The sequence below is a fragment of the Phalaenopsis equestris genome, unplaced genomic scaffold (genome assembly GCF_001263595.1).
Source record: "Phalaenopsis equestris unplaced genomic scaffold, ASM126359v1 Scaffold203729, whole genome shotgun sequence".
Lineage (NCBI taxonomy): Eukaryota > Viridiplantae > Streptophyta > Magnoliopsida > Asparagales > Orchidaceae > Phalaenopsis > Phalaenopsis equestris.
Window position 1 is genome coordinate 11,444 of NW_018223334.1, and position 15,106 is coordinate 26,549.

At 34.6% G+C, this 15,106-nt stretch overlaps 2 protein-coding genes across 6 annotated transcripts in view; one reads left to right on the forward strand and one right to left on the reverse strand.

Moving 5' to 3' along the window:
• LOC110036206 (pre-mRNA-splicing factor SPF27 homolog) overlaps positions 1-10,662 on the forward strand; it is a 17,167-nt gene extending 6,505 nt beyond the window's left edge. The window contains exons 3-7 of one of the 3 annotated variants that reach the window (XM_020740600.1): positions 9,097-9,180; positions 9,363-9,432; positions 9,539-9,672; positions 10,028-10,088; positions 10,425-10,662. In XM_020740600.1, coding sequence (XP_020596259.1) covers positions 9,097-9,180; positions 9,363-9,432; positions 9,539-9,672; positions 10,028-10,052 — 313 coding nt within the window. In that variant the 3' untranslated portion in view covers positions 10,053-10,088; positions 10,425-10,662. The remainder of the gene's footprint in view (positions 1-9,096; positions 9,181-9,362; positions 9,433-9,538; positions 9,673-10,027; positions 10,089-10,424) is intronic. The other 2 variants (XM_020740602.1, XM_020740601.1) reach the window with 2 other exon arrangements.
• Positions 10,663-13,987: 3,325 nt separating this feature from the next.
• Positions 13,988-15,106, reverse strand: part of LOC110036203 (bifunctional aspartokinase/homoserine dehydrogenase 1) — a 59,540-nt gene continuing 58,421 nt past the window's right edge. For 2 of the 3 annotated variants that reach the window (XM_020740599.1, XM_020740597.1), the window contains one exon: positions 14,627-14,909. In XM_020740599.1, the coding sequence (XP_020596258.1) occupies positions 14,784-14,909 (126 nt within the window). In that variant the 3' untranslated portion in view covers positions 14,627-14,783. Of the gene's footprint in view, positions 14,197-14,626; positions 14,910-15,106 lie in introns of those variants that run through there. The other variant, XM_020740598.1, reaches the window with a different exon arrangement.

A 15,106-nucleotide genomic window follows, 5' to 3' on the forward strand; every position in this document is an offset into this window, starting at 1 on the left:
GAGGATGTACCTTGGTTTATGCTTTTTGCTGATGATATTCTTCTCGTGGATAAAACGAGAGAAAAAGCCCAGGAAAAACTTGAATTATGGAGGTCTACATTGGAGTCTAAAGGCCTACATTTGAACATTTGAGTAGAACTAAAACTGAATACATTGAATGTAATTTTAGTAGTAATAGCTCTAGTGACAGAAGTGTGACTTTGGGTGATCTAATTATTAAAAGGTGTGAACGATTTAGATATCTTGGGTCTGTTGTCCAAAGCGATGGTGATATAGATGGGGATGTTAATAGTAGAATTCAAGTTGGTTGGTTGAAGTGGAGGAATGCTTCGGGCCTTTTGTGTGATAGAAAAGTACCGCTAAGACTGAAAGGAAAATTTTATAAGATGGTGGTGAGACCTGCAATGCTCTATGGCGTTGAATGTTGGCCTTTAAAAGAGAAGCATAATAATAAGTTAAGTGTTGCCGAGATGAGAATGATTAGGTGGATGAGTGGCTTTACACTTAGAGACAAAATGCGGAATGAATATATTCGTGATAGGGTTGGTGTAGCTCCTGTGACAGACAAAATTAGAGAAAGTCGTCTTAGATGGTTTGGTCATATTAAACGTCGACCATTAGATGATCCGATTAGGAGACTAGATGTTTTAAATTCGATTTGTGTTAAGAAACGCAGAGGTAGGCCTAGGAAGACTTGGGCTTATTGTATTAAAAATGATCTTAATTTACTAGAACTAAATGAAAATATGACACTAAATAGGACGCAATGGAGAAAAAGGATTCATGTAGCCGACCCCACGTAGTGGGATTAAGGCTTTGTTGTTGTTGTTGTTGTTGCCTTTACACAAAAACAAGTGAAAAATCCTCACTCTCTATCACATCCTAACATTTTCCCACACTCTCTACTATTTCTTGACTCCCAAGAGGCTTCCACCAGCGCCCTGTTTCTTCAATTCACAAGTTTTTAACCTAGAATTCAGTTGAACCATCACTATACCGCAAAATCACCATATTTCGATGAGGAGGGTCGAGGCATTGATCATGTAGTGTCAGGGTGCTATCATCAGACGCAACAGTGGTGGTTTCAAGTACCGCCTTTTGTGAATTTGGATATTCATTTTAGGGTATCGGTTGCTACAATGTTGCTTTTTTGGGCGCCAGAGCATTGCTTTCTAACACTGAAGTGCATGCTCTCGAATTTTTTCCTGAAAAAATGCCTACTTCGGGTGTTAAGGCACTCAATTTTGACTTCGGGGCACTGCTTCATAGCGTCAGGGCACTAGTATTCAAATTATTACACATCTTCTCAAGTGTTAAGTTCTTCTTTGTATGCTGCACTTATACACAAAATATACCCAATAAAAGCATAAAACTAGTTTAAAAAGTGTAAAAAAAATACTATATCACATCATCACATTTCACACGTATTAAATTTCCCCCCAAACTTACACATTACTATTCCTTATGTAATTTAATATCTAAATTTAATATTTTGAAGTTTCATGATAGTTTTTATCTCATGCTTCATTGTTTTTTGATAATAAAATAAATTTATTCAATAATAGTGCACAGATATTATTAAAGAATTGAATTATTATTAATTAATAATATCCTAATATTACTTCTTTTAAGATTCTTTTAATATGAATTCATATATGCCTATCAACCAAATAATATTAATTTATATTTTTTCCATTTAAAATACAATACTCTAAATTTCAATCAAGGATGCTTTTGATTCTTTTTAGGGGAATTGACATACATAGCACCCAATACTTATGCATTTTCTTATTTCACACATAAATTTTGATTTTTACACCTAAACCACCTTTTCCTATGTTTGAAAAGGTAAAAATAGTATAATCCACCTTCTCATACATGGGTTAGGGTGCTTAGGATGTAAAAATCAAAGTTTGGGTGTGAGATAAGTAAATGCATAAAAATTGGGTGCTATGGATGTAAGTTTCCGTTCTTTGAAAAAAGAGAAACAATATTAATTTTTTATTTTTAAACTTAACCCTAAGCTTATCCTTGTATGATCATGGATTTTCGACTTTGAGCCTTTTTTTCTTTTTGTTCTTTTTTCATTTTTTTTCTTTTCTTTGAGGAATATTAGTTCTGGTTAAACTCTTTTTATAATTTTAAATATCCACCCTTTTTCTTCGTAAAATAATCAATTCTTTTCCAATTGTTATTCTAAGTATTATAATTTCAATAATACTAAACCTTAACTAAGGTACTTGAATAAATAATTATTGTTTTTCAATATATTTGATTAATTAAATTTATTTTTAGTCAATTAAACATAAGATTTTAAGATTTTTTACATTGAAGGAATTAGTAATTCTAGTAAGAGTTTAGTTATTATTAAGTTAATATTTAATTAAATAATTAATGAATATTTGATTCATTTTTAATAATTTTATTTATATATTCTTAAATTACAATGAATCTTAGTTAAGACAATCATTTATTTTGAAATTTTAAATTTAGATATATTGATTCACTTAGGCACAAGTTTACGATTGAGCACATGAAATAATATCTTGACGAACAAACATACATGATAGGAAATAACATAGATGCATGATATGAATAATGTAAAAACACCACAAGTGTAGAAATACTATAGCATAAAGGACAAACACTATCACAACAAATCAATAAGTCTCACATAAGGAAATCACATAACTAAACTAAAATATCTCACACAATTCAAAACATAACAAAGTAGTACATAATAATATCATTGCACGAGAAAAAGAAATCAACTCTTTATCCTCTATTTTTCTTCTTCATCATCTTCCTCATCCTCCTCAATAGGCTGGGCGAAGCTCTCATAGCGCTGGAACTCTAGGGCAACTGGGAAGTGGATAGCACTAGGCCCCACATTCAACTGGTAGTGCTGAAACATATTTAACCAAAGCTGAGTTGAACTAAATCTGATACTCGTTCTGCCGCTGATGCCGATCTACTTAATGATCTAATCTCTATCCCATATCATGTTGCCACCACTGCATGATCGCCACATCATCACTAAAAGTCTGCAGCTTCTTCTCCATTGAAGTGGTAGAAGGTCTGACACATGAAATGGAAGGGCAGGAGGAGCTCTCACTAGGCTCAGAAGACACACCCTTATAGGTTGCCAAAGTGCCCTTAGTCGTTGCAGTAGGGAGAAATTGCTCGTCATAACTCTCAACCTTGACTCCCTCCTTAACACATAGGGCATAGATTATAAATGAGTGGCCAGGGCCAATATTAGTCCCCCCTAATGATGTTCATGATAGACACATAAATCACATCGCCTATTTCAATAGATTTATCATTATAAATATAGAAATTATGGACCGCTCGATCTTTAGTGACCCCACTTATATTGGTTGAAGCATGAGTTTGGCAGAAATGAAGTAGTGCCATGAGTTTCACTTAGTATTCAGAGCAATCGCCGAAAAATTAACAATTTTCCCTTACCCAGTTCGCCACTGGGTGTGATAATCAGTCAACAACTTGATTCTATCAAAATAATCAATCTTAAAAGCAAGGAAACAAGAACACTCATCCTAGGGAATATCAAAAGTCCAAAAGAGAATTAATAGAAGAAGGATTGAAATTGACTTTTTTTCCCTTCACAAAGACTTTGTCATTCTGCAATTCTTTTGTGTTGGCAAAGAACACATATGATAGAAACTACGACATATCCCATTTCAAAGCAAAGTTTCTGCCATCCGTTTCTAACAATAAGACTTACTCTACCGCTAAGATTTATAAATCCATAATCAGGAATAAGCTTTTTGAAATTAATAAGTTGTGTCGAGCTGCAACTTCGGCACTAACGAACTTCTTAGAATCAAAACTAACCAGGCTTTTCAATCCTTTGGCATGAGGAGCCATGGAAAGAAGAAGAAGAGATTAAAAAAACTTGAAGAAAGGAAGGGCAAAAAAAAGAATGGAACTTGGAAGCCTAAGACTTGAAATCTCCCATCGATCCTAGCCCAAAAAGCTCTGATGTTGCGTGAAAAACCAAATGGAATGGGGTGTTATTTATATAAAATGGGTCGGCGTGGCGGCACTTGCATGTGAGCGTTGTGACGCTGAACCACAAATAAAATAAGTGTGGCGCTGTACTCAAGTGTTGGGATTCTTTAGACATAAAGTAGTATAAGCACTACTACGTTAGCTTTGGGCGCTGCGGCATTGGGCAGTCAAAGGGTCAGTTAAGGGAAACCAAACACATTTACTCTTAATAATTACTCATAACTCCGAACCTGAAATGTTAGGTTGACCACTCATGAAACGGTCTTAGCGTTGTGACACTCCTAGGATTTTAAACAGACACAAAAGACGTTAAGAAGTGGTACTTTGATTTAGGCACTTTGGCACCTATATGTACCGTTGTTGCGCTACTTGCAAAATCCAACAAACATGAGATTTTTTTTTAAAGTTCCTAAAGCAAACATGCACAAAATAGCTCAACGAAGGTTTTTATTTAAAAGTTAAGGAAAATAAAAACATGTTACTTTGTTGTAAACTCAAGATTTTCAATCCCACTTTTGAAATTGATTTAATTGGATATAAACTAACTAGATAAGTTGATAATTGAACTCAAGATTTATATACTAGTCGATGAACATGCATATTTGCGTGATTAACATGTGTGCAACCACAACATGGGTTAAGTTTTTGTACTCGACAACGACACAAAAAACTTGCTTTGTTTTGCAGTGACACACATGCTATCATGGAAATATACATATCAATCAAGTAGTACACAAGTTATGAGTTTCGAGTTATCGATTCCACAAGGAACATGCTATTTCTCAAAGAAGTTTAATTACTTGTTTAGTAATCCTAAGTTTAGTCTAAAATGTTTTGGGCTTTTGAGATTTTAAAAGTTTATAAATCATAATTTCAAAGTTAAAGACTAAAGTTAAATGAAAATCTCTTTCACACTTAACACTTCCCTACTCTCTCCACTATTTTCTTTACTTACAATAGACACTTCCACCTCGACGTTTCCATCTTCGATTTGTGAGTTTTAATCCCTAGAGTTTGGTTGAACTGTCATTGAATTGCAAAATCACCCTATGTTGAGTCGTTGATCATTTTGTGTCGGGGTACTATCATCGGGCACAATGGCAGTGGACTCGAGCACTGCCCAAATGTTCACTTTTGGCATAGGGTGATGTAGCCCTTCTTTTATGGGCATTGCTTTCTAGGCATTGGTGCATTTGCTTCTGGCCTCTAAGTGTCGTGCTCTTGAGTTTTTGGCCAAAAAATGTCTGCTTCAGGCACTAAGACGCTCTGTATATGGTACTGAGGTGCTCAAATCTGATGGTGGGGCGCAAATCTTCAATTAACTACATATTTCATGAAGTGCTAAGTTCTTTTCATGTATATTGCACATATACACAAAATATACCAAAAAAAACATAAAATTAACACAAAAAATATTTGAAAAACACTCTGGGTTTGTTTGGGGCAGCTGCTGCGCAGTAGTTGTGGCAGGAAGCTGCTGCGCAGGAGCTTCTGTGGATAAGCTGGTTGTCTGTTTATTTTTTGCATTTTGAAAACAGTCGTGCTGTAGCTGTTTTTGGACAAATGACCATTCTGCCTCTATATTTTAATGTTATTTTTGGACAATAGAATTGAGCAAAGGAAGAGCAAAATCGCAATTGTTGTGGATGTTAGGTATGTAAATATCCCAGAATGAAGAATGAAAGCGCAAGGCATAGGGTCTGTTCAAAGCAAAGCTCGCAAACCGCACAAGAAAAGACAGAGAAAACCAAAATTCAAAATCCAGACCCATATTCCAAAGTCATTGCACATGAAATTCCAAACAGAGCAGAGAAAACCAAATCCCAAAATCCAACATTAAATGAAAGACACTGCACATACGCATTTCAAAAATAAAAAACCACAACATAGTGAGGTAAGGAATACCGAAACATAGGTAGAACCAAACCTCAAAAACCACAGCACGAAGAGGAACCACCGCACCGCACAGAGGGCGGAGACAGTGATTCAAAAGAGCCAAAGAACAGAGAGAGAGGAGAGAGGAGAGAGGAGAGAGGAGAGAGGAGAGGGAGAGAGAAATTTACCGCAACAATTCCAGAGAAGGGAGAGAAAAATGAAGCATGTTACACCTTCCAATCGTGAGAGAGAGGGATAAGGGCAGGAGTCGCGAGAGAGAAATGAGGCACCACGGGATTGCAAGAGAGAGGAATCAGGGCAAGAGTTGTGAGAGAGAAATGAATGCACACGAGATCGTAAGGGCAGCCGTGTAAAAAAAAAATCAAAGTAATGCAGCCGCATTTAATCATAGATTTTTCAAATATGCTACCTCACTGCACATCCAAGCGCCCTTTTATTGCATTTTCGCGTTGCACCGCTGCGAAAAAGCTACGCCTAATGGGTTGTATATCACATCTTCACATTTCACACGCTTTAAATTGTCCCCAAACATACATATTGTTTGCCCTTCAGTAATTTAATATCGAAATTTAAACTTTTAAAATTTCATGATATCTCTTTTCTCATGATTTCATTAATCTTTAATAATATAATAAATTTTTTCAATAAAAGTGCACACATATTATTTGAATTTTTAATAACTAATATTATTCTAATATTACTTCTTTTAATATTTATTTTAATACAATTATTCTTAAATCACATTATGTGTTTGACTAAAATAACTTTAATTAACATGTATATAAATGAATTCATATATTGTTATCGGCCAAATGATATTGATTCAACATTTTTCATTGAAAATACAATACTTTAAATTTCAATCAAGGAAGTTTTTAATTCTTTTTAATTTATAAAAGAGAAATAATACCAATTTTTATTTTTAAACTTAACATGAAGCTTATCCTTATATGCATATTGAGTTTTTTAACTTCGAGCCTTTTTTTTTCATACATCATTATCTCTTCTTTTCTTCGAGGAATTTTATATTTTGTTAAGATCATTTAATAATTTTGAATATTTACTCTTCTCCTTGTTAAAACAATCAATTCTTTTCTAATTTCTATTCAAAGTATTATAATTTCAAAGATATTAACTCTTCATTATTTTGGGCCTTTGTGCTGATGTTTTATCTCTATATTCTAGGCCTCATGTGGTGAGTCATGTGTTGTATTGAGTTATAGTATGTGCTAACATGAGCATTGAGTTAGTTAAGCCATTCTCTTGCTTAGCTTTAGCGCATTTACTATTTTGATCCCTTTTGATCACCCATTGACCACCACATCACCATTGACTTGCCACCTCATCTGTTGGATGGAGCCCGGTTCACGACCCCTGCTCCCGCTCTCGCTCCTTTCCCGTTTTGCGAATCGGCGCCAACCTGCACGCGTCTCTCGCCTTTCTCCCTGTCGTTTCGCAAAGCGATGTCCCATGCCTCATTCATGGCGCGAATAGTTAAAAGGGCAGCAGGCGGATGAACTCCAAAAGGTATCGCACGGCTCTCATTTGGCACGATCTTTTTGTGTTTTTCTTCGGAGAGAAGTGCAAACAGTAGTTCCTTGCGGCAGAAGAAAGAAGAAAGAAGAAAGAAGAGGAAGGTTGTTCTCTCTTGGCTTCTTCTTGGTGGTTTGTGGTAGAAGAGAAATTGAGTTTATTTCTCTTGTAAGTTTATCTTCTTCGGTGTATCTCGAGGCAGAGAGAGCAAGGAAGTTAGAGATCCCTCTTGTAAGTCGAGACGGTTGACTGGTATAAATTCCTCAAGTAGTAAAATCCTCCGCAACTCCGTGATGTAGACAATTTGCCGAACCATGTAAATTTGTGTGTTCCGCTGTGTTACTGTTTTCTGGTGTGAATTTTCTCGTTCTATTTTTTGCTTCGTCAAAGATTGTTCTTCTAGTTTATATATATATCACAACACTCAATCATCCTACCAAGCTTAGCCAACCATCCTCTCTCTCTCTCTCTCTCTCTCTCTCACACACACACACACACACACACACACACACACACACACACACACACACACACACACACACACACACACACACACACACACACATGGCTGTTGGAACTTTCGTGAATCCCTTTTAAATCATGTTATGCTCTTCAAAATTCTTGGAAACCTATACGGAATGGATTGCTCGTTTAATCAAGAAGATTGTATAAAAGACATCATATATAAGGAGACTTACTGATGGATCCAGATTTAGGGTGAAAAAAGTTTATTGAAAGAAGTATGTATTAAAAGAGTGGTTGAAATTAATACTTCTTAGTTTCTCAACAGAAATATGATTTTGCTGTATACCAATGTTTTTTTCACTTTTCCACAACTTAATCCATGAAAGTTGAGATACAATGCTATATGAAATTAATTTTCTCGCTAAGAAATGAACATATTGAGGCGCTTAGGGATACATGTCAGGCAATTTTGTATCTATGATAATTTTCTTAATGACATCAAAATCTAACTTCTTGCATTCCTTTTGCTAACCTATTGGAAGAGTCCATAACAATACATTCTTCAATTATTGATAATTTTATTAGATTGCTGCTATGTTTTCTATGGATGTTAAGCAAATGATCTTATCTAGAGCAAGGCCATGATATCTTTTGATTTTTTTTGGAATATTTACATATACATACCACTCAATTCCTATGTATTTACATATCTAACACCTAGACTTTAATTTTTACATATCTGCCAACTTACCTACGCATGGAAAGGTGTACTTCACTTTTAAAAAGTCAAAATTGTGGTATTTTTTCTTTGATATGAAATATTTAGATGTTATAAATGTAAAAAGTAAAGTTTAGTTGTTAGTTATGTAAATACATAGGAACTATTTGGTAAGTTAGTAAATGCCCCATTTTTTTGTTGTCTTATTCCTATTGCTAAACTAGGGCATATTAAATTAGAATCGTTGTGCTTTCTATTAACACATTTGCGTCACAATTTGTTTTGTTTTATCCTTGCCTAAGAATATAATGCCTTTTGATGACTAAGCAGTTTGCTAGTCTCCTGTTGCACTAGTGAAATCCTAAATGGTGAAAAGCAATCATGTAAATAGATTAGTTATGCATATTTCTCATGCTCTATTATTCTAACCATTCTTGTTGGAATGCTAGAATTGAAAACCTAGATCTTATGTTAAAGCACGGTACTGATCTCTGGAAACAACACAACAAGGGTATGGAGAATTTTTTGTCCAGGTATAATCTCTTCTTTGTTTTTTTGTGGCTCTTTAGTAAATAATTTGGCTGATGATATATATATATATATATATATATATATATATAAGAGTGAGAAATCAGCAACAATATGACCGTTGTTCTTTTGACGATCAGTTTAATCCTAAGATTTATCTTTAATGTTTCCTTGTTTAAAATATCAGAATGCAAGCTTTAGCGTTAGAGTACAATGAAAAGATTGAAGCTGCGAATCAGGAAAGAAAGTATCATCAGGTATAAAAAGTTTTGGAGCCATCAAATTCAAAACCTGCAGTTAGGATCTAATTTCCTGAAATCGAAGTCTTTCCAAAACCCTTATTACTTGAATCTAATGTTGCAGCAAAACACAGCTGTGGAACTTGATGCCTTGAATGCACAATGGAGAGAACTATGTCACAAGAATATAGATATCCAGGCCGCATGCGCCAACTTTCAAAATCATATCGACGAGCTTAAAAGAGAAGCTTTTGATCTGTATGGAACATTTCATTTCTACTTATTTTTTCACACGTCCGGAAATTTACATTCAGAACACACAATTCTTATGTATTTACATATCGCAAACCTAAACTTTCATATTTGCATACATCTTTAAATAAATGCATGAAAGTGTGTATTTCATTTTAAAAACGTGGTCATAAATGTATGAAAGTGTGTATTTCATTTTAAAAATGTGGTAATAATACTATTTTTTTGATATGATATTAAAGATTTGAGTGTTGTATATGTAAATATGAAAGTTTAGTTGCGATGTAACTACGTATGAATTGTGTGCTAGGTATGTAAATGCTCCTTTATTTTACTCATCAACAAATAATTTTCTTTCCAGTGGACTGAATTTGGATGATGCATAGATGAAGCATGCTTAAGAGTGACCGTTGGGTGATGGGGTAAGTTTCCGTTTAAACTGTTTTTTTTTTTTTTTATTTATAGACTTTTTCTGCTTATTCCAATTTCCAACATAATTTTTAGGGGCATTTACATACATACCACCCCATTCTTATGCATTTACATATCTAATACATAAAATTTGATTTTTTACGTTTATACCATCCAAATCTTTTATATTATATAAAAATATCCCTATTGTAACTTTTAAAAAGTGAAATATGCCTTTTCATGCATTAGGTAATGTGGCATACATGTAAAAATTGAAGTCTAGGTGCAAATACATAAGAATAGTGTGTTATGCATATAAATCTTCCTAATTTTTATCCCTAATGCAGTTGCAGTTCTGATGCAGATGAGTCTATACTTTACACAAAATATTGGATGCCGAGCCTTGAAGATTTTCAGTTATTAGCCATTATGGAGAAATTTATATAGATGCTAGTCATCATGTATATTCACTCGCCAGCAAAACTAGCTTGATTGTGTTTTAGGCGTTATAAAGTTTCCAGCATAACAAGTTTTGTAGCCAAAATTTTAGGCGCAGGGACTTTATTCTTGACAACTTGAACACAATTTTGGTGCACCCATGCTTGGACTTCATTAATTAATTAGGCTCAAATTGAGGTTGGCTCAAGTTTGACTCAACTCATTTACAGCGTAGCAATAATTCTGGCGCGTCGATCAGAACTAGGTTCTCTAGTCGAACCTTTTTTGTTGATGTTAATTTAAAAGGTGGCATTGATCTGGTGTGTTAATCTCATTAGTTTTTATGAATAATTGATTACTGATCGAATTTAATATGACTTATAAGGATTCTTAGAGTATCATATCATTTTTTTTTTAATTAAAGCAATTGAAATTACTTGGTAATTGTCATTAGAATAGAAGCTTTTAAATGACTAAAAAATACAAGAATATGATGATATCTAGTTTATAATGGGTAAAATGCATCAATATAATTTGAAATCATTTAATTATAAAAAAAGAGTTAGCTTTTTGGCTGAAATTTGAACCATCAAGTATTTTTTATCTTTATCTTCAACTTTCTATTTCAATACTGAATACTTATCCTATCATGTCTATTTACTCATCTTAATAATCATAAATATCAAAATTTAGCAATCGGGTTTTTGAAGTGCTCATAATTTATTCCAAAAATTGAACCAAACACCAAAAATTCAACCAAACGGGCGACATAAGTTTGATCATAATCAACTTTAGCTCTATTCTAATCCAATATTAAAACTATTAAGATAAGTAAAGATATAGAAGTGAATCAATCCAAATCAGGCTTACACCCAATGAAAGCTTTTGTTTGACAATGAAACTATATAATATGGTTGTATGATCAATATACTATGAACCAACTCTAACAGCCCTGTCGAAACGTATGTCGAAGAATCAACTCTAAAAAGCATAAAGAACTCTTAGTCAACACAACAATTATTCAATTGATAGAATTGAGAAAATTGACCAAATAAGCAAATGAACAACTCGCCATCATAGGACTGTGTAGAAGCACCATAACACATTTTGCGAGAAAATACTTTTTTCTGCCAAATCTATGAAGTCGAGTCCGTAGAGTGTTTCAAGGTCCTCGCCTTAGACTTCTATAAGGACAGTCATATTTGACCGATCACATCACCTCTTTCAAGCCGATTTTATGTTCATCGAGAATTAGTGATGCACTTATCTGTCGTATGCTTTTCAATATACTTGGAGAGCTAGCCCTCCGTTGGCTCAATGGTATACCACCGGGAGTTATTACCTTATATGCAGATTTCAAAAGAATGTTCGTAACTCAACTTGTCAGCTTGCAGAAGCCTTAGAGAAATTCACAAGTTCTCATACAACCATGTCAAGGGAAAGTTGAAACCTTATGTGCATTTAAAACTAGCTTCTTGTAAGAAATGTTGGAAGTTTGTGACCTTAAACCTATGGTCAAACATGCTGCGCTAACACAAGGACTCAGGGAAGACTCATTTTGCTATACCTTAGGTCTGTAGCAACCCAAGATGTTAGCCAGCTATTATAACTTACCAAAAATCATATATTAGCCGAAGAATACAATTATCCTCTTACCGCCAAAAAATGGTTACATGGTCAATATCCATCAAAGAGAAGTGCTCACGAAGAGGGCTAAAGACTAAGGAAAAATCCAGGTCCACCCACTAGGGCTCATTTCAAGGAGTTTCTATCATCCCTAGAAGACCAAATGATAGATAAAGAGGTGTATTACAAAGACTGATTGTATCCTGTGTAACGAGCCAATCCGTGCAATGAAAGGAGGGCACCACCACCAACCCATAAACTTCCTCGACCCATGCCACTAAGAGTCTCTTTGGCCGAAGTAGTAGAAGCAATCTGGAATAAATAATTCTTCAAAAAGGCAACTTTAATGAAAATGGGAAGACATACTTGAGACCTTAAGAAATAATATGCATATCATAGGGGTCACTAACATGACAAAGAGGAATGGGACACCTCCAAAATTTGATTGAGTTAATCAAAAGCTAGGAAGCTTCAAAAGTTTGTAGCATCTGAGGTGATGACTTAGTGGCGGGGAAATGTGCCTGCCAAAATAAACCTCAACAAACATGCTCTGGTTCAATCGATCCACATCACGAGTGTCGTGCCCACCATATTTGGAGGAGACGACGAAGCTGCCCAGCAAGCCAGCTTAAAAAAACTCCACTTGAAAGTTTTCTTGACAACCTGAACCCCATGATACACGTCACAAAAACTCCCAACTTTCTTCAATGACGAAGACTTACTTACCAAAGAAAATCCCACAATGACACTATAGTCGTTATCACTCTTATTGTCGACTTCCAAATAGGAAGTATACACATAATACTAGAGATCTGTAAACATCATCTTCAAGTCAGTCTTTGATAAGACAAGTTTGGGCCCTGCACATCTTTTTCCATCTGCTGGGTCAATTTATGGTTTTTCAAAGGAAAGGAAGTGTTTGGAAGTCTCTCCCTACCAGTCAGTTAGATGGAAGGTGATAAATAGTTTCAGATCTTAACAAATAGTGGACTCACCAGTAACCTACAATGATATCTTTGGTCGACCTCTTCTTATGCCTTCCAAGTGGTCGTATCGACCGATCACGTATCAATAAAATTTCCAACAAATGATGAAGTGATCACCGTGTGAGGAGATCCGGAGTAGTATCACATGTGCTACTTACATGCAGTTAGCAACATGCATCGGGTCGAAACGTGACAAGTCGATATGAAATCCTTTTTATATTTGTTTACTCATCTTAAGAATTATAAATATCAAAATTTAGTAGTCGAGTTTTCAAATTGACCATGATCCATTCCAAAATTGAACCAAACATGGGGCATACGTTTGGCCATAATCAACTTGAGCTCAATTCTAATTCAATTAAAAACTATTTTGGTAAAAAAAGTTATCGAAGCGAAGTAATTCAAATCAGGCTTGCATCGAATGAAAGCTTTTGTTAGACAATCAAAATTTATTATTTTTGATGTCATGTGTGCATTACATATGTAAATAGATAAGAATTGAGTGGTTAAATTTAACCTTGCCCTTGCTTTTCTTGAAAAAGAGAGAACAAAAAACCTATGTAAGAATTTCATCAATTCAACTCAGTTGGCCTTATGACTGAATGCTTCATCTCCAATCATAAACTTTGAAGTTCAAAATCTAGCACATATATGAGAGAAAAAAAACTGAAATAAAATAAAAGCACTTCTTTATAAATGAAATTAACCAGCTAGCTCTTTTGGGAGATTTGGGTGCTCCAAGATGAGCTATGCGCAACTAGCCTTTGGTACATTGGATCCTGCATTCCCTCCTTTACAGCATAGGGAGGAGAATCTCCAACAATCTTTCAGGGCAAAGAGACCACCACTCCAAACACATCTGAGGATTATATTTATGAGAATAAAACTTCATCTTCCGTTATTGGGGAAAAGACCTGAAATGATGGATGAGGCTGAATGGAATCTCCAACAATCTTTCAGGGCAAAGAGACCACCACTCCAAACACATCTTCTATGTTTAATGAAGAATGAATGGAATCAAATCCCCAACCTTTACATCGCTAGAAAAAATATATATAGAAAATAAGACCTGTAAAAAACAAAAGAAGATTGAGTTGGTCAATATTTCCTTCTTGAGTAAATGCAAATAGTATGAAGTACTATGTAAAAATGCCATAAATTATGATAAGCCAATGTTCCCTTGAAAGGATGCAGAACTGAGTTCATAGACCATGCCATTGATTATACTTTCTTAATGATTGAACCAGCTAAAATCGTATATAAAACAAGTAAAAAGGTTATTCTCCTTAGTTAAAAAAAAATAAAAATAAAAATGGGGCAATTACATACGTACCACACAATCTTATGTATTTACTTATCTAACACCTAAACATTTACATACATAACACTCGAAACTTTAACATCATATCAATAGTACAAAATCTTTTAAAAAGTAAAATATACATTTCATTCATAATACACATTTTCATTCACAGATTTATGAAAATACTGTGTTATAAGTGTAAATATCAAATTTTGGGCAATACATATGTAAATACATAAGAATTGTGTGGTACCCCCCTCCCCTAGCGCATTTCTCCTTCCAGGTAAGGTGTGCTTAATTCACCAGCTCAGATTTTAGCAGCAATAGTTACCTTCCATGAAAAGAAGGAACTTTTACTTGAACAGATCCTGTAGATCCACAATATCAGCTAGGACTCCTGCAGCTGTTGTATCATTTCCTGCTCCTGCTCCCTGAATCACCAGAGGAGAGTTCTTGTAACACCTGCTGTATATTTCCACCTGCAATGGCAGAAATGAGTAAGGTAATAAAAAAAAATTTGCTAGATTCAATGACTAGAGTTTTCATAGATCATATTGTTCACATACATCCCCAGACAACAGAAATTCACAAATTATCAACTACCAGCTGCTTCGACATCAATTTTAAATTTATTTTTTTTAAATTGCTCTATCAGCAAGAAAATTTTGATGAGGGA